Here is an 18,687-nt window from a genome sequence, read left to right as displayed (position 1 = left end):
CACCTTTTGTGATTCTGGTTCTTCTTTAAGGATCATGTTAGCACTAGACTGGTAACTAGACTGTTCACCATTTTTTTGGACTGTTGATTTCAAAGGTGCAAATGAATCAGGTTGTTTGTGGAACTGTAAAATTGTGTTGGTGACAGCTCGCAGAATAGAGATAAAGCTTGGTGGGCACGGGGCCACCAACATGGAGTATTTGGTGGCCACAGATAGACGTTTTGTAGTGAGCAGTGAGCATTTACCACCCTCGTTCACGAAAAATTCAAAATACAAATCAAGACAAAGGTCATTTTTGGTCTTTTTTTTGACAGCAGATCAGTTTGAAATTTTGCAGGGAGCAAAGGAACTAGAAGGAGCTGCACACCTCCAATCTCTCAACCAGGTTACCAACTACTTTCACTGAGGCCTTCTGTTCACAGACTCATGCCACATGCAGCATAAGTTATTGCTTGACCTCTTTATGAAAACAACAATAGTGTTTTTAAGCCCACAGAGTTCTGTGACCTGTAGTATTAAACCACACTTTGCAGTTACCACCGTTAACTGCAGGTGCTGCCACATCAACCAGGACTCAAATCTTTGAGATTGCCTATTTAAGCGCCTAGTTAATGGTACAATTAATCAATGACCAAAAGAAAAGTAATCTTAAAGCTTTCACCTTATCTAGTTATTTCAAATTTACTAATTATTATGTTGGAATAAATCAGGAGTTAATTGTTTAGTGGTACAACTGCAATAATTATCAGCACAGATCCAAAAAAGGTTAAACAAAAAATAAAGACTGAATAGCATGAAAATCAATTAATTTATCCTTCCTGACAGTGCACACGTCTTCCATGTTGTGCTGTGTACTCAGTATGACTCACCCGGGAACACTCCCGAGGTTCCTGGCCTGCAGTTCATTAATGATTTGTGCCTTCAGCACCACAGGCTTCCCGGGGGCTACTTTCTCTCCCAGCAGATATCGCACAGTAGTGGAGAACTTTGACTGGGTCTTAATGACCTGAGGGGGCTGCCTTTCCACTACAAGAGAGCTGAAGGAGACAACAGACGAGAGTCAGGAAACATGCTTTCTGCTGAAGAAGATTTATGAAAGTATGTCATTATTATGTTGCTCTTTGTGATAGATAGGGAAAAGTTTGAGATAAATAGCTTTACTTTCTTTCACAGCTCTCACAATTAAAAAAACAAATTAAGAAAACAATGTGAGTATGCTACCTTTGAATCAGAACCTGCAGAAGTTGGGCCAGCCTTTCGTGGAGCTCTGGGATCGGTTCCCCTATCAGCATCAATTCCTGTCTCAACTTCCCGTTCACACCAAGCAGCTGCTCACACCTAACAGAGAAAATATGAAAAGACAATGAGGGTGCCAGAAAAAAAAAAAGAAAAATATTTACTGGATGAATAAGCAACCTGAATTACTTCCAGCCTCATGGCCCGACTCTCCCGGACAATGAGTTACTAAATAAACTCCAAGCATTTCCTGCTTCCACTCTGTATCACTGTAAATGGGCTTTAGCAGATTGTGACTGGCAATTTTCTGACTAAGACTACAGTCATGCTAGCAGAGCTGTGAGGCTGTGCTTTGAATAAAATGCAGTGTTAAGCAGGTACAAAGTTTATACAGCATTCACCATCTTAGTTTAATACATTATTATGGATCACAGTGCTTTTCATGGCAAGATCCACCCTTCTCTGCTTTTGTTGGTTGGGTTGGGTAGGTGTCACATGATGCACTGCACATAAAGACCCTGTCCCACAGACGTAGGTAACGAAAGAAAAGTCACTAAAATGGTGGACACATTTTTTTGATATCAGGATTTGATCCATTTGGTCCAGTAACATTTGGAAAGTCTAGAAGAGCAGTGTGATTAAATTATTTTATCTAATTCAAGTTAGCCGATGCTAGTTAATCAGCGGAAGGAAATCTTCACTTGTTCTATGCAACTTACAAGCATATGCAGAGGATCATAGACAGAAGTTTGAATCATGCATCACTGAGCATGTATCCAGTTCTCGTTTATACATCTATGAGGATAACTCTAGTTAAGCATGTTCGCTTAGTAACATTTGTTATTTAGAAATAAACACAAAGTACACCTGAGGCAGACGGGACTGTCATTGGTTTTGCAGATATTTGGTCATAAACCAAAGTATTGGAAAATTTGAAATTCTGACTTCATGATAGTGTCAGTTGAAAAGTTAAAGGGGAAATCCAGCACTTTTCACCAGGATGTCCAGTCAGTGTTAATGGGAAATCAACACTCAATCAATCAGCTGAATTCTACATGTACCAGGATGCACTGCAAGAGAGGCTCTGACACCCACGACCATATTGTCGTGTATCACCACCCTAGCCTACAGCTATTACTATGTTAGCCAAAAATATAGCGTTAGGTGACAGAAATACTCAGAGTCAGAGAGTCAAAAACCAAGCTGAAATAACCTTCAACCGTCATTCACCATCAGGCTCCAAAGTTGATAGGATTCATCCTCTGGAGACCATGAATGTCTGTGCAAATTTTCACAGCAATCAAATCAGTTGTTGAGATATTCCAGTCTGGACCAAAATGGTTGAATGACTGACCAACCAAACAAACAACAACCAATCGACCAATAAAACAAAATACTCAGATTAATCAATAATGAAAATTAAAACAGTAAAGCACTTAAAGATTGGCATATAAGTGTCAAGTGTAATGTAAGTAAGTAAGTAGTAAAGTAATACAACACAGAGGCAGTCAGTTCAAAAGGGACCCGGTGGAGTGGGAAGAAACTCACCAGGTCTGTAGGGGATTGAGGTTGTCGTCGAAGGGATGTCCGATGGCGGCCTTGTGCTGCTCCCACCTCCATGCCTTCAGTCTGCTGATGAGTCGGGTCTGACATTGGTCCAGACAGTCTACACACTCCTTCAGCAACTGGAAACGATTCTACAACAGTCAACATACACACACATTACGCTGACGCACGTGGATAAACACATGGAAGCACGTACATGTCAAGAAACGTCATGCACAAAAAACAGAAATACCACACACCTTCATACATACCAAAACATATTATGTTACGAAGTGTTTCAAATTAATATTAGACCACATGATTTATCTGTTAATGGTCTTATTTTTAGTCTCTAAAATGTATAAAATGCACTCTTCTGAAATCCCCAGAGATCCCCAAGGTATCATTCATTTTGTCTAGAAAAATCTGGAGTGAACAACGTCTACACTATTTACTGAAAACAATGAATCAATTTTTGGCTACTACTTTAAAGAGAAGGAAAAGGATGGTATCGAGCCATTCCTGATCAGTGTTCATTATTAACATAGCTAAGAGACACACTAAACAACAACAAAATCAGCTGCTCTTTGTATAACGTGTTCTTATAACACAACTTTCTTGAGAAATTTACACAAAACAAGAGCTAATCCCCCTCTAAGGGGCCAGTAATTATGGCACTCGCAGCTCACCGTGGCCATTGCTTTCACATTGTACTCCAGCTGCTGGATGTGGTTCTGCAGTTTCTGGATTTCCGACTTTGCGGGATCCAGTCCGTTCTGTTGGATTGGCCCTGTGCAAACAAACAATAAATAACATCACATGTTGAGTCCATTATGCACAACAGGACACTTCTGCATTTCAGATAAATTTTGACGCTCTTTCCTTGACACTTGACCAGGAAATTGTGCCAGTTCCTCTGAAAAGAATCAATGGGAGGATGCGAGTTATTTTACATGAGGGAACACTCATAGTGACGGGAAGAAAAACATACATTAAGCTTGGCCAGACATGCTTTTCATGTACAGCTCATATGGACAATACTACTTGCACTGTACAATGGAAAAAAGTGTTTATTTATTCATTATTTTGGTGCAAGTTTTGGAGATATCAGCTGTAGATATATAAAAAATGCATTTTTTATATAAATTTAATTACGTAAATTAAGCCCAAACAGGTCAACTCTGTGTCAGTATTGGCTTTGCAGAGCTGATTTAAAACAGTAGACGATGAGTTAAGCCATTTTCAACCCATAAAATGCCAACTTTAATAAATTTGGTAAGATTTCAATATTAACACCAGTTTTAACATGTTTCATCACAGTCATATCATTTAGTCAGACAGCTGAAATAACATGTTTAACTTTGTAATACTTCTTTAAACAAGAAGCAATTAACTCACACTTATGTCTAAGAAATGTCAGAGTAGAAAGAAGGATGGTGGCTGCTTTTAACACCATCATATCTTAAAAAGAGGCATTTCACATTAAACTTCACATGTGAATTTATGCAAACTTGAAAATACAACCAGCAAAAAAGAGGCAGCCACTGAAGAAACCAGATCAGGGGCAGAGATGACATGAGGGGCACATCAGGACGCCATTTCTGACTCGCTTATATTTACATGCTACACCTCCGTCTTGTCTTTTAGAGACATAAAGTCAAGTTTCATTCTTACACCAGTGACTCACAGCTGTATCTGTCCAACACTGTCCACCTTGATGATGATCTTGTGTGCACAACATAAAAAAAACTTCATGGGACGTTAAGAACTCTACACACCAGTTTCCTGATGAGCCATGAAAATAAAAATGTATTAAGCGGCTTTGTGTTGGGGTCCTGTATCATCCTGAAGATGTTCATGTCACAATAATGACCTGCTCGCTGTACATTATCCCCTACATAATGGTCTTTCCAAGATCAGAAACATATGTATAATTTACTTTTCACTTTTTTCTTTTGTTTATTTACGCACAGCCATGTGTACATACAGTGTATCCTGGAAACCTGGTTGAGATCTTACAAAATTTAAATAGTGGAAGTGGCCTTGCTTCATAGGCAACAGAAATGACTTTGATATATCAGCATTACTGCAGTATGTAAGGCAGATTTGAAAAATGATGGACAGGATATTGACTCAGAATTTAGAGCAACATTTCTCGTTACATTATGTAACTATAAACACCAAATGATACATTACGAAATGATGCACAGATATTATCTGTCAACTAGGAAACATCAGCTGAGGATGATCCCAAGCCAAGTAGCCAAAAGACTATTAGCACCTAGATACCCGTGTTTTCTTGTGTGTACTGCAGTTAAACACATACTATTACGTATGCAGTAATCAGTGGATATCTTATTTTCATAATGTATTAGTCTTATAATTGTCAGTTTCATTCTTAAAAAATGCTCAAGCAGAAACATTAGAGGCCATTTAAAGAGACACTGACCTGTTGATATCCTTGATATGAATTAAGACTCTAGACATGTGCATAAATGAATATGTTAAAGGACAAGTATGAGAGAGTACACACTGAGAACAGTGCACAATAATGAGATGCCATATTAATTTGAATGTGAACAGATGAACTCCGATGATTGCAAACAAATTGCATTTCCTTTAATACTTGTGCAAAAGCAAGAGGGGTGTGGTGTGGGGGGTGAGTGGAAGAGCGGGCAAGAGAATGGCTTATCGTCACCCTTTTTTTCATCTGCACTCACGTGTATAATTTGTATAACTGCATGCTTATGCCACCATGTAGGATGGCACATAAAACCACTAAAATGGTCACAAAATGGTCACAGGCTCAGAAAACTAAAAAAAAAGGGGAACTAACATAGCCTTACTCCGATTTCAGTCTCTATGGTACTTATGTAAGCTCCAGTTGTGTAACAAGAGCATACGGGTGCTTGGCACTGCAACACGACTGTTGGTGTGACCATGAAGGAGGGTTTCACTGAGGGGAATCTGTGTTCGGGCTAACTTGTGCTTGCGTTTGTTTGCTTCACACCTTGTAAACCCTCAAAGTTCTGCCTCTCCCAGTTGAGCTCTTCTTGCATCTGGTGCATCTGTTGTCGGATGTCCTGGACTTTCACCACCTTCAGAACCAGGTGGTCCACATCCTGCATGTTGGGGAACGACGACTCTCTGCCTTGGTACGGTTGGTACTGTGGGGGGTTTGCCATCTGAGGGGGCTGCAGACATGAAACAGAACTTTATATATTTTACCAAACTGGCACCAAATAACAGTGCTGAATTTGCAATTAGCAGTTTGTTTTTTCAGTGTAGCTGGAAATGTGCAGACAACTATCACAGAATTATCATGACACTGAAGAAAATTTAAAAACATGATAAGTTGTAGGAAGTTCTGAAGGAGATGTGTTTTCTAATCAGATTTACAGATATTCATTTGCAATGGACCTCAGAGATAATGATGCCTCAAAAATATCATCATATCTGCACATTCAGTCAGAGTTATGACCGAGACAGAAGGACTACAGATTTTGACACAAATTATGGCTCACACCCAGCTTTTGCAGGATGAACAAATACTGCTAAATAAGACTAACCAGGTTCAACAAAATGATCACACAGCTTGTAATTAAATACAACACAGACAGTATTTTGTCACAGAGGATCTTACCGTGCTGAGCAGAACCCTCTCCTTCCTGAGAATGTCCCGGACCATCACTCCGAACTGTAGAGGCTGCTGCTGAAACATGATCTGTAAAGCAAGCACATGTCTCATCTATAAATCTTAAGTCTTAAATCTTAAAATCTCTAGTGGCAACCTGCATGCATTTATATTGTAGCAGGTTGGCATACATATATTTGAAGAAGCGTTTGTGGTCATGAATTCACCCATCAATTCACCCTCCACCACAGAAACAGCTTATATTTTCCTTCCTATCTTCCTGTTTTTGTTTGCATCAGTGGTCTCAGTCATGCAAACGTGTTGTGATGTCTGCCAGCTGCTTACAATTTAATATAACATGTTGAAGAAAACTGCATACACCGTTCCTGCAGTAAGTTTAAACTTCCCAGCAGGCAGAGTGGCGCTGTCTTATTGAAACCTGTCAGTGATCCAGGAAGGAACCTAAAATCACTTTTCCACCAAATTACCTTTAGTTCTGTTCAAGATTCTTGGAACCTTGGTGTTACCTTGAGAACCGCTGTATCAAGAATGAGTCATCTAGGGTTGGACGATTTCTGCCCAACTAGGATATGAACATCACAATGGACGATATCGTTGCTGTGTCTAAAAAGGTCTTCGTCTCGGCACCACATGTTCATAACATAGTTTTGTTTGAAAAGAAAATAATAAACATGGCATTGAGATGTATTGCAATGACCAGCAGCCAAAGTTTCTTTTTATTTTCTCCACCACATTTCAGAAATGAAACAAATGCATCTATGATCAGCCCAACCCTAGTGTCATCAACAGAGGGTGCCCCACTATGCTATCTATTCTTTGATCTGTTTTTGTCTCTAATCTCAGAACAGTTAAATATTAGGTGCAAAACTGGGAGGGAACCAGTTCCATGTTTGTGGAAAAGGGACTTGAGTTACACAGTCCATGTTCCTACCATGTTCCTGCTGATCTGCATCAGCTTCATTCGATCCACCACATTGGCATTTTGCTGAGCGATCGACTGCAGCATGTTGATGGTCTGCTCCAACAGATCCCGAGCCTGGCTCTCCTGCTCCACATTTTCCAGTGCAAAGTCATCCCTATGAGCACACACACACATGCAGGTAAAGATACACACACGCACACAGACATACGCAAGGCCAAAAAATGACAACATGCACAACATACAATAAGCGCATGTGTGTACATGTACGTGTGTGCACATGTGTTTGTATCATACCATCTTTGGTTCTCAATCCATTCAGATAAAAAATGTCTGACTTCAATGGGGAAGGCAGTTGGTGGATAGAGGTTGTTGACAGTGTCATCAGCCAGGCGCGGTATCATCTGGGACATGTGTATCCACTGGGCCATGATCAAGCAGGGCTACACAAGAAAAAAGACATTATGAATGACCATTCAGTTTAACTACGTCTTTAGGTTACAGGACATCCTTTGATCAAACACCACAATTGCATGTCATGCATTGTTCCATATTTTCCCTATTATTATCAAATCCCAGCAATGTCAGCAATGCATGGCACAATGCATAAGTCTGTGTTTCTATACTCTCCTGCTTCCTTACATGACAGTCAAGCCTGAGCGCATTTGCTCCTCCTGGAGATTTTTTTTTTCTGAAAAATGGCACAGTCAGTTCAAATTCATGCTGTGGAACCACACATTGTTGAAAACTTTGTTGCACATTTTAGCGGAGGTCCCAAAGTCTCTAAAAACACCAAATATGTCAGGATGAAATTTTGGAGAAATGTATATAAAGAACATGGAGCAACCACAGCTGGAACAGGCTGATGTAGACTATGTGAGACGAGGTGGAATAAGATGGTTTTTTTTCTGATTTTAAAGCTGCTAAAAGGGAAATTTGAAGGAATGTCAAAGTTAAAGCTGATTTAGGCAATTTCAACATTCTCTATTTGTTGCTGTTGGGTGGAAACCTTGTATATTTTGTCTTTTTCTCTCATAAATCAATGCTATTGATCACAGAGTCACCTAATGATTGGCTAGTACTCGTTGGTTGGGTTGGTTAGGTTTACACATGAGGAGTGATCGGTTAGGGTCGGGGTCTGCAACCTGCAGCTCTGGACCCGCATGCTCCTCTCCAGCAGTTCTCTGTGACTTTGGCAAAAAAATATATGGACATGAATAACAGTTCTTTCTTTAACCTTTTCATTTTCATTTATTATTGTTGGAGGTCTATGAAAAAGTTGAGACAGCTCAAAATTTCAAGGCAACACACCACAATAAACTCATAAGTTTTGATAAAGCTTTAACAACCACTAATCTTTTGTCGAGATAATTTACTTTTCTTCTTTAGATGAACTTAAATCTTTGAGTTTTAGAAACCCCCCAAAATGCAGACAGTTCACTGTGAGCAACATTTTGAAATACAATTATTTTAAGTTTCTAAAACTCAAAAATTCAAGTTTATCCTGAGCAGAGTAATGCATTTTCTCAACTAAAGATTACAGGTTGGCAAAAGTTTTTAAAGTTTACTTCAAAACATTTGAGTTTGAGCTCAAAACTGAAATCTATTGCATTATGCTTCCTTTTTTTTTTTTTTTTTTTTAATGGTGCCATAGCCAACATCTGTAGCTTGGTACCTTTTCCTCTAAAGTTTGATGGTGTCTTGTCTTCTTGAGTCTCCATAAGCTATGGATGCCAAATCAAAAACAGTCTTCAGGGAAAAGAGAAAATTTAATTTTTGTGGTTCCAGATAGATTTTTTTTCCTTTTTTGTCCAAAAAATGTATTTTGATCTGCTCTTTTGGCAGACCATGAGGCCATGACTTTGCCCGCCTGGGAAAAGTAGCCCTGTGTGAAATACTCATACATATACACAGTAAAAAGCTGTATCAGGTTTGAGACAAAATTTGTTAGTAGGATCAACTTGTTGTTGGTTTTGGTCTTTTCACATGATTGTTGTGTTATGTTGACATAAGAAAACTAGAGTCCAGGCTATTGTATAGGTCAAACAACAATCTGGAAAACATGTACACCACAGCTGTAGAGAAACAGAAATAGATGTCTTAAATCTGTTATAGCAGTAAGCAAGTATAAGCAAGTCCTGTGAGCTTTATCTGCTTCCAACATGTGGAGTGAACCATATAGTGTAAAGATTCAAACTGTCCAATAATATCTCTGTTTTAAAACTTTACTTTACCTCTATCATGTGGTAATGTGAAGGCCAAACCATTAATTCATCTGCTACTGAAAGTGTAAAACATTCCAGCAGGTACGACTATCTATGTTGAACATCCTTTTTGCCTTCATTGTATCTTATTGTTTGGATATACCTCTCTGCACTATGAATTATAATAATATCTTTGATTCAAGCAGTTTTAAAAGTTAAGGAGAGGGAGATGGTTTAATAAAAGAGAGAATCCTCTCAGTAAGTCATGATTCTTGTCATCCAGTTTGAATGGTGTTACTTAGCTACAGCAAACATTCCCACTTTGTTCCACAAGAAAAACTGAACTCTATTTATCTGTCATACATAATAAATGACCAGCTAAATGAGAATGAGGAACAGCCATTTGTCTCTGACTACTTTCCGTCAGAGACACAAAAACAACTGAGCATTTAAAGTGAAGGTTTATACAGTTAAAGGTGCAGTAAGTGATTCTGAAACATAGTTGACTGTTGAGTCTCATTACCAGGTCATCAAACATTGACATTTTGGAAAGGAGACACAACAATCCTAAGTTGCAGTAAACTTCAGTTCTCACCGAATCAAGTTGGACTTCATGTTCTTCATATTCTTTTTCTTTTTTTTTAGGGTTTTTTTTTAACTTTAGTGCCAAGTTAGCTTAGCTTAGCATAAAGACTGGAAACAAAGGGACACAGCTTGCATGGTCTCTTTTATTTGATTTCTACAAAAACATAGCACAACTTCATCAATCTACCTGAACTAATGTTATGTACAATGTAATACGCTTGAATGAGCTGAAAACGCTCAGATTTTATTTACAGTATAACAGACAAACACTGAATTTCTACAGATAATATCAACATGTAGCCTAAATATTAAAACTGGATTGCATGCCTTTTGTCCATAAAAGTAAACAGAAATGTCAAGAGGTGGGTATCATTTAAAAAGAAATACCTGTACCAAGACCAAAACCCTTAAAGCAGTGTTATCAAATGTTTTACACCCTGTATCACCTCAGAAAGTATTAGGCTTTCCAGATACAACTGTTATGAGTTACTTTAAAATATAGTTGTGTACCCCTGCTGTATTCAGCCATGGATGCTTCAGGTGGCAGGTTATTCCTACAAATATGATTTTTTATGGTTAACTGTTGGCCGCCACACTGCCCTCACAGCGAGGCGGAGTCTTACTGTCATCATAGTTTAGCTTCTGCATGAACATGAATACACAGCAGGCTGATACTGAAACAAAAATATTCCAGAAAAGACAGCATTTCTTTTAAATTACAAAATGTAAGTTTAAGTATTTTCATTTCAAATATTGCTCAATGCAATACAAGAAGGAACTTGAGTACCACCAGTGGCACAAGTACCATATTTTGAGAATGTAGGCCTTCAAGTGATACGGATCCCAAGACAGTACTTCATCTGATAACTTTTTTCCTACTTTATTCAGTATCCATCTTGTGAATGGAAGCTTTCCTTAAATAATCCTTCTACATTTTCTGCACAGGTGTGCAGTATAAGCATACTTTTGAATTATTGGTGGCATCTTGGCACATGGAACTGCCAGTTCAGTCAAATACACCACGTTCAACTTCACCGCACCACAGACTGTATGGAGCTGCTGTGGTAGTGGACCAAGCAAATATCACATTGAACCAAAGAGTACTTGTGGTGATTCACTACAAGCACAACCATGCCAATAGTCTTTTTTCCTGGATCTAGGCACAAAAAAGATTGAATACAGATATTGTTTGACAAGAGAGGACTGGATACCACTCGATACTGGGTTATTTTGGTTGATACATTAAAGATATTGAGTACCAATACCCAGCCCTAGCAATACCTGGCAAATATAACGTCCTACTGTCATTAGATCGCTTTGTTTAATTGCAGTTTATTTATTATTATGCCTCCGCCCGTCGAAGGTGCCAGGCCGGAGGCGTACTGTTCTCCAGTTGTCCAGCTGTACGTGAGTCTGTGCGTCCGTCCTTCCGTCACAGACTTTTGTTTGCACGATAACTTTTGAACGGGTGGATGGATTTGCACCAAATCTTGTGTGCTAAGACTCTATAATAGGTACATGAACTGATTAAATTTTGGAGACCAACGCTTTCAAGATGGCCACAAAATGGCCGCCTGATAGACCTGTCTCTAAAAACACACTTATGCCAAAAACTTGGTCAATTTTATTTATATTTGACTTTGATATATTTTTGAATAACTATGTTGGATACTATTAGGTAATAAAGATAATAGCTCTTTCCTTGCAATCTTTTCTCATTAACTGTATACGGTATCAATAGAGCCATAATTCTCAAACTTGGGACACTTGCAAATAGGATTTATAATGAATCAATGGTTTCAATCAGGTGTAGGGAACACAAAAAGTCACAGTTGTACGAAACTGTTGCAGGCGGAGGCATCAGAATCGACGCTTTCGCGTCAACTTCTACCCGTTTTCATTTATTCACTCTAAGTTCATGCATTAGTGATCGGCTATTACCATTAAATTCTGGACAACATACCGCCCAATACAACTGGAAAGGAGAAAGTCTATCCAGAAGGTGTGGAGTCAGTCATGCAGACACAGTCAGTCAGCTGACAGATAACAACCAATTTCACAACCAATGTGGCAAGTATGTAAAAGTGTTGCCAAAACAAGTCAGAGCAGTTAACCAAACCTGCAGGAGTGAAGCTCTCTAACTCTGAGATAATAAGCAGCTTTGCAGACGGTAGCAGTGATCATAATGACATTATCAACACTGAATGTACATGCTGATACTTGATGCTTACTGTTTTAGAGCCAAACCAAACAGAACAACAAAGGGCTGTTCTACAAAGCAAGATTAATGGGTTAGTGAGGTATGTTGAATTAAAAGCCAGTGTGTTCAGTGTCATGAAGGTGTCTCTCTCTTAACCTGGCTAAATCACCATGGTAACTTATGCTGAACTCAGAGCTTGGTTGAGAGCAGGTTATGTTCTGAGTTTCAGATTAAATCGTCCATAAAAAGCACGGTTCTTTTACTAATTATTATCTTAATGAGGCTGTTTATGAGCGATATAGATTACAAACTGGGGGAAGAAATTAAAAATGAAAAGGTGCCGAGCTACACATTTAAATAATAATATCACTGAACAAAGCCATATGTTTTGCATTGCATTGCAGCTCAGAACACTGATTAGTACTTGATCAGTCTATCTTATTTATCATGGAAAATCATCAATCAGTTCACAGGACAGTGTCAGACTGACAGCATGTGTATGAAGTTTAACTGTTTAATGTGTTGTCATGTTAGAAATAAACGGCAGCATTAAGATCACATTCAGTCGATCAGTAATTTTCTGACAGCATTCTTTTTCTCTAACCTTATTTGCAGCAACAGTGTTGCTTTTTTGCCATAATATATTTTGTACATTTTCCATAGGTCTTAATTATAACAACTTGATCATTTTGACTGGTGGGCGGCTTGTGACCGCTTCACCTTGTGCAGAAGAAGAACCAAATGACAAAATAAAGGTGGGTGCACACAGTCTGAAGAAGAAAGCCTAAGTGAACAAAGCGAGTTGATAACCATCATCATGATACCCACTAACTCTGACTGGGGGTTTAGGTTTTGTCGAGCCAGCTCATGCAAAGAAAGCCTGGCTGTGTTGAACACAGCCCTCAAGTCTACATTCTAGGCAACTACCACTAGCCAACTAATATGCCTGGCTTTACACGGTGAAACGTTCATGTGGCTTTAGCTGGCTGAAACTTAAGTGAAACTACGTTTCAGTTGAGTTGCATGGTCTAAAGCCCTCTGCAACACACTTGAAACATGTTTGAAACTCAGCAGCATAATTCATGTAACAGCGAATCAAAATCCTGATAACGTGTCACATGATGACATCAAACATTCTACATTCCAAACATTTCAACTCATTTCAACTGATTGATTTCAACGGCTTATCACCAACATGAACAAAATATTAAATGAAAAGATGTTTTTTTGGATGTTTTCTGAGGGAAATTGTCATCATAGACTTTATGTCACCAAACCCTGTCAACAAACACACAAATACAAAGTTTGTTTACATTGTAGTTAGCAGGTGACTGCCGTTACTGCTAGTTTGTGGCTATGCTTTAATATATAGTTTGGCTGAGAATCTGAACTGTTATATGAAATACAATGATATATCACGCTACAATTTCACACTGATGTCAGAAAGTGGCAACAGAGCTATTTATTGATTTATTTTTCTTGACTGAAAGGGAGGATGCACTCACAGAGGCTAATTTGGATCAAGCTTGTTGGATAGAGTGTAAAATGATCCATTGGTTTCTCTTTTGAGTAGCCAGTAGTTCATGTTTTTTCATCTAGCATATAAGTAAACCTTAATGCACTGAAAGCTCTCAACAAAGTAGACAGCCAGTGTCAGAGGAAAGAGCAATACAACACGTCCAAACTGATATCATCCAATGAGAACATTATACGACATAAGATACAAAGATGCAAACATAGTTACAAAGACACTAGCAACTTGATATAATAGTTGCTATAATGAAGTTTATATAATGATAGTTGCGTTGAGGTTTTAACCATGTAAAGCTAGCCTAAGTCTGGTGTTCTTCCTCTGACTGTTCACTGATATTTAAAACCTCAGGCCTGCAGTCTAGAGCCAAAGCACCACTGCCTCAAACAAATACCTCAGATGTGGTTATACAGCCATTTGCTGTGTCACGCTTATTCAAACAATGAATGCCCTTCTTATTGCCTCTTTTCATAGCACAACAACCCATACATAAATCATTAGGGGAATGTGATGTCATTATATCTACAGTATTGCTGAGAATGCTGCACTACTACTCTGACTTAGTCAAAATAATTAATGTTTGACACAACATTTCTACCACACAGGGAGATTCAGACAAGTCAGTTTGACACAGGTATGGCAGTTGTGCAGTGTCTTGTAGCAAAAGAGGGTACAACGGGTGAAATCCTTTCAGACCCCTCAACCTATTGATCCAGTATTGCCACTTTAAGTCTCTACAGCCTTAAAGGGGCAATATGTAAGACCATAGTCTTTAAAAATGAGCACTGCAGTTCAAATAGCAAGTTGGAGCCATAGACGGTCTATGGTTGAAGCGAGTTGTTTCGCCCGCCACCTCCTTCCCAGACTCAAGGCTCAGGAAGTTTGCCAGCAGGCTGCAAGGACACTGACGAGGATAACATAATACTTTGACAATAACAAGCGATGAAGAGTCTGTTGTCCTGAAGACAAAAATCCACTGCTCTGAAAATACACAAATGCCTGCCAGACTCCATTAACATGTTGCTTAATTTAAACATTATACACACAGCTACTCCTTCTCAAAGATCATTAATGATTTCTTACGATTCATAAAGACACCTAGTCATTCAGCAAACATCTGGTATTAATTTGAATTCAAACAAACATGAAATGGGGAAAAAAAAACACACACACACACACACACACAAAACAGATGTTCAGCACTGGAACAGAACATGCTGACTGAAGCATTGTTCTCAGTTTCTTTTATCTGTGATGATATATCATGGTAACTTTATGAAACACTTAAGTTTTTAAAAGGCAGATTTTATTCTATTTTTAGACATCATAAGACAAACCTTGTATGTGTTCAATATAAATATAAACCACAAGATCAATCAAATCTCTGCACCTTTTCTCTCATCTTACAACCCTGATTCCAAAAAAGTGGGGTGCTGCATAAAATGTTGATAAAACCACAATGTAATCATTAGCAAATGAACTGTGTTAACTGACAACAGTTTTCTAAGTATTCACAAGCTCATGTAGTAATATCCTTTATACAGTCATGTGTTTCACAAAGTGGTGAACCTTGCCCCATCCTTGATTGTGAACGACTGAGCCTTTCGAGGATGCACAAATTCAGAATAAACATTCACAAAAATCAATGAAGGTGATGGGGTAAAACATTAAATTGATCATCTTGAACTGTTTTCAATTGAGGAAATGTCAAGCAGAACTTAAATGATCACAGTCTGTTTTATTGAAGCTCGATCAGGAAGATTATCTCTACGCCTAATTCATCTCTCTCTCTTTCTCTCTTTCCTGCTTATTCTCAATCAGCTGATTATGGGTGTTCACTTTTCAGTTAACCGACCAGATTTACCCGCTGTCTCCATCAGCCAATCATGTCATTGCTGACAAACTTTAAAATCTGTTCTCCTCTCTGCTGTTATCAGTTCTCATTTCTCAACAATATTGCTGCAACCCTCCTCCCACCCATTCACCTTCATTTCTTCATATCCAGGGCCCAGGTTGAGCTCATCAGAAGTCCACTCCTCATCACATCCTGTTTTCCATCCCTTTACCACCACCAGTGTCTAGACTCCATTAGGGGGTTTCCTATATTAAGCGCGGCTTCACTACCCCCTAATACATAATGACGTTATTCTGGGTCTATTCGACTAAGACTTTTCATATTTCTCATCCAGATCGTGCACATGTCAATTAAATATATTTCAGACACTCAGAATTAAGTATTTCCTGATTGATTTTAAGTTGTACACAGTGTCCAAAGCCTGGAAAACTTTATCCTCTCTGGAAATAAACATCCATGGTGGGAATTATTTGGACACAACAAGCCCTGCCCTCTATGATGGTGCCAAAAATAAATGTTTATAAAAGTTAACAGCAAGGTCAGGAGAGTTGAACCTCAATGCAGTACAAAAAATTGTACTGTATTGGGGCAGCTGTTTAGCTCATTTGGTAGAGCGTCCACCCCATGTATGGAGGCTGTCAGTCCTCTACAGCTGCTGCTGGTTCAACTCCCGCCTGTGGCCCTTTGCTGTATGTCTTTCTTTCTCTCTTCACGCCCCTTTCCTGTTTACTCTTCAGCTGTCCTGCCAAATAAAGGCAAGAAAAGTCCAAAAACATAATTTAAAAAAAAGTACTGTTTTTCTTATCTTAAGTCTCATAGATAATAAAAATCCTGTCTTCCAATTACAGAAGCAACCTCATTGCTTTGTCCTGTCCTAAGACCTCGTATCTTATCTTAACTTGACTTAACAAGACTGTCTGTATCCCTGATGACAGCTGTCTCACACCTCCAGGCCAGGTGTCAATCAAATTTAAAATCAGTCGTCCTGGCAGCTGATTTATACCCCTTTAATACATCGTCCAGGAAATACGGATTGAGTAACCTTTCAATCTTAATATGTCGGTGTTCATGTTGTTCCCCATCTTCATTGTCATTGCCATAGTGAGTTAACAACAGTTGTGTTGCAATTTCCGGCAATTATTTTGAATTTAAGGCAGAGTCTATGCCATCCTAATTTAGGAAATACTTCAGCTCTGTACTAGCTAAATTTCTATTCTAAGATAAGAAGTTTTTTGGGGGGTTTTACAGTTGGGAAACATGTTTCTCTGATATCAAATATTCCACATGCCATCCTAGTCTGAGATAAGATAGGATTTCAGGCCTATGAAGTTTCTATAGTAAGAACCAACTTTTAATTTGGGAAATCTACATATCCATCCGTCCATCAGTATGGAACAATATTTAAGCCCATAATCATTTAAAAGAGGTTAAGTTTGGATTTTGTTCCCCTAGAGTCAACAGCAAAAACGTGAATTTACTCATTCTACATGAAGAAAAACAGGAAAGAAAGGGTAACACAAGTATAGTGACAATAGAAATCTCATTTAAATTGGAGACTGTGTTGTTGAGCACTCTGACTTCAGAAAATGTTACACTGGATTTTAAGTCCTACAGTTACAAATTGTGGAACATAATTACAAGACAGAGCGTATTCATGATACCAAAACAATTCAGCAACAATAATGACAAGATTGAGCCCGAAATCTCTCCAGTTGATGATTAAATTGACATAATTTACTTGCCATCTTTATGAAGAAAAGAATAACTTTCCCTATAAGACATGTTTGTGAAAATGTTGGATCTTGTATGTCATATCTTTAAATTTGATTCATGCAGCTTTTTTAACATAATTTAAAATGTTTGTACGATATTAATTTCTCTTTTAATTTGTATGTATGTTTGTTTTTTTGTTTTTTTTGTATTCTTCATTAATACTATTCCTTTGCAACTAACAGTTATCTTTATTATACATTAGTTGATTGATTACTTTCATGATTAATCTATAAAAAAGCAAGAAATTGAGAAAAATTCTCATCTCAATTCCCCAGAGCCCAAAGTGACGTCTTCAAATTGCCTCTTTTGTCCAACCAACAGTCCCAAACCCAAAGACGCTTCATTTACTGTCATAAATGGCAAAGAAAAGCAGAAAATCATTTAAGAAGCTAGAATCAGAAAAATGATTGAAACTATTAATGGATTATCAAAATAGTTGGTAGCTAATCTTCTTTTCAGTCACCTAATCAATTGACTAATCGCCACAGCTGTAATGCATTGTTTAATTGAAAAAAGGAAAAAAGCCCCCAGACATCAACAGAATAAAGTAGGAGAGAAACAGACTTACTCACCACTGTGGTTAAATTTCTGATTAGAGATCCAAGTGATATGGAAACATATGATATTCAGAAGACCAGCTGTTCATATCGCTATTTATGATACCATCTGTTAAGGTAAACCACGTGTCAGGTGGTTCAGCTAATGTCACTGCATGGTGGGAAGTCAAAACAGTACTGGGCATTTTCCACTGGCGTTCTCAGAAATCAGTGTGGGGGAGTTTGATGATTTTTTTTTAATTCTTCAATTTGTTAAAAAAAAAAAAGTTTTTGTTTTTTTTTATTGATCATGAATCCTGATGTTCTTGTACAGTTCTGTGGTTTAAACACTACAGATTAAAATATCTGTCTCTGTAAAGACCAAACTGACAGACGCTTGTCTCCTCCACAAAACATTTCTCACTGAGCTGCATTATTGTAAGTCATGATGAAGAGTCCAGACTCTGTCTCTCCTCTTCATCTCCTCAGTGTGTGTCAGTGTGCAGTTTGCTGTCTGCTGTGGTCTAAAACATCCTCACTGATGTAAACTATCAGAGTGACACTGATGTAAATGATCCTTAATACAAAAACATGAATATCGTGCAGCGTTTCATCATTATATGGACTGAGGTGAATAAAGGTGAGGAT

General features: G+C 38.3%; 1 protein-coding gene across 1 annotated transcript in view; it reads right to left on the bottom strand.

Moving 5' to 3' along the window:
• stat6 (signal transducer and activator of transcription 6, interleukin-4 induced) overlaps nucleotides 1–18,687 on the bottom strand; it is a 37,877-nt gene that overhangs the window by 13,032 nt on the left and 6,158 nt on the right. The window contains exons 2-9 of the mRNA XM_084721252.1: nucleotides 7,653–7,798; nucleotides 7,368–7,512; nucleotides 6,425–6,505; nucleotides 5,792–5,975; nucleotides 3,471–3,571; nucleotides 2,785–2,933; nucleotides 1,222–1,338; nucleotides 870–1,037 (exon numbers count right to left, since the gene is read on the bottom strand). Coding sequence (XP_084577378.1) covers nucleotides 870–1,037; nucleotides 1,222–1,338; nucleotides 2,785–2,933; nucleotides 3,471–3,571; nucleotides 5,792–5,975; nucleotides 6,425–6,505; nucleotides 7,368–7,512; nucleotides 7,653–7,786 — 1,079 coding nt within the window. The 5' untranslated portion in view covers nucleotides 7,787–7,798. The remainder of the gene's footprint in view (nucleotides 1–869; nucleotides 1,038–1,221; nucleotides 1,339–2,784; nucleotides 2,934–3,470; nucleotides 3,572–5,791; nucleotides 5,976–6,424; nucleotides 6,506–7,367; nucleotides 7,513–7,652; nucleotides 7,799–18,687) is intronic.

Source organism: Lutjanus erythropterus, chromosome 6 (assembly GCF_056507025.1).
Source record: "Lutjanus erythropterus isolate fLutEry1 chromosome 6, fLutEry1.hap2, whole genome shotgun sequence".
NCBI lineage: Eukaryota > Metazoa > Chordata > Actinopteri > Lutjaniformes > Lutjanidae > Lutjanus > Lutjanus erythropterus.
The sequence above is the reverse complement of the archived record's forward strand: the minus strand, read 5'-3'. Positions and strand labels throughout refer to the sequence as shown.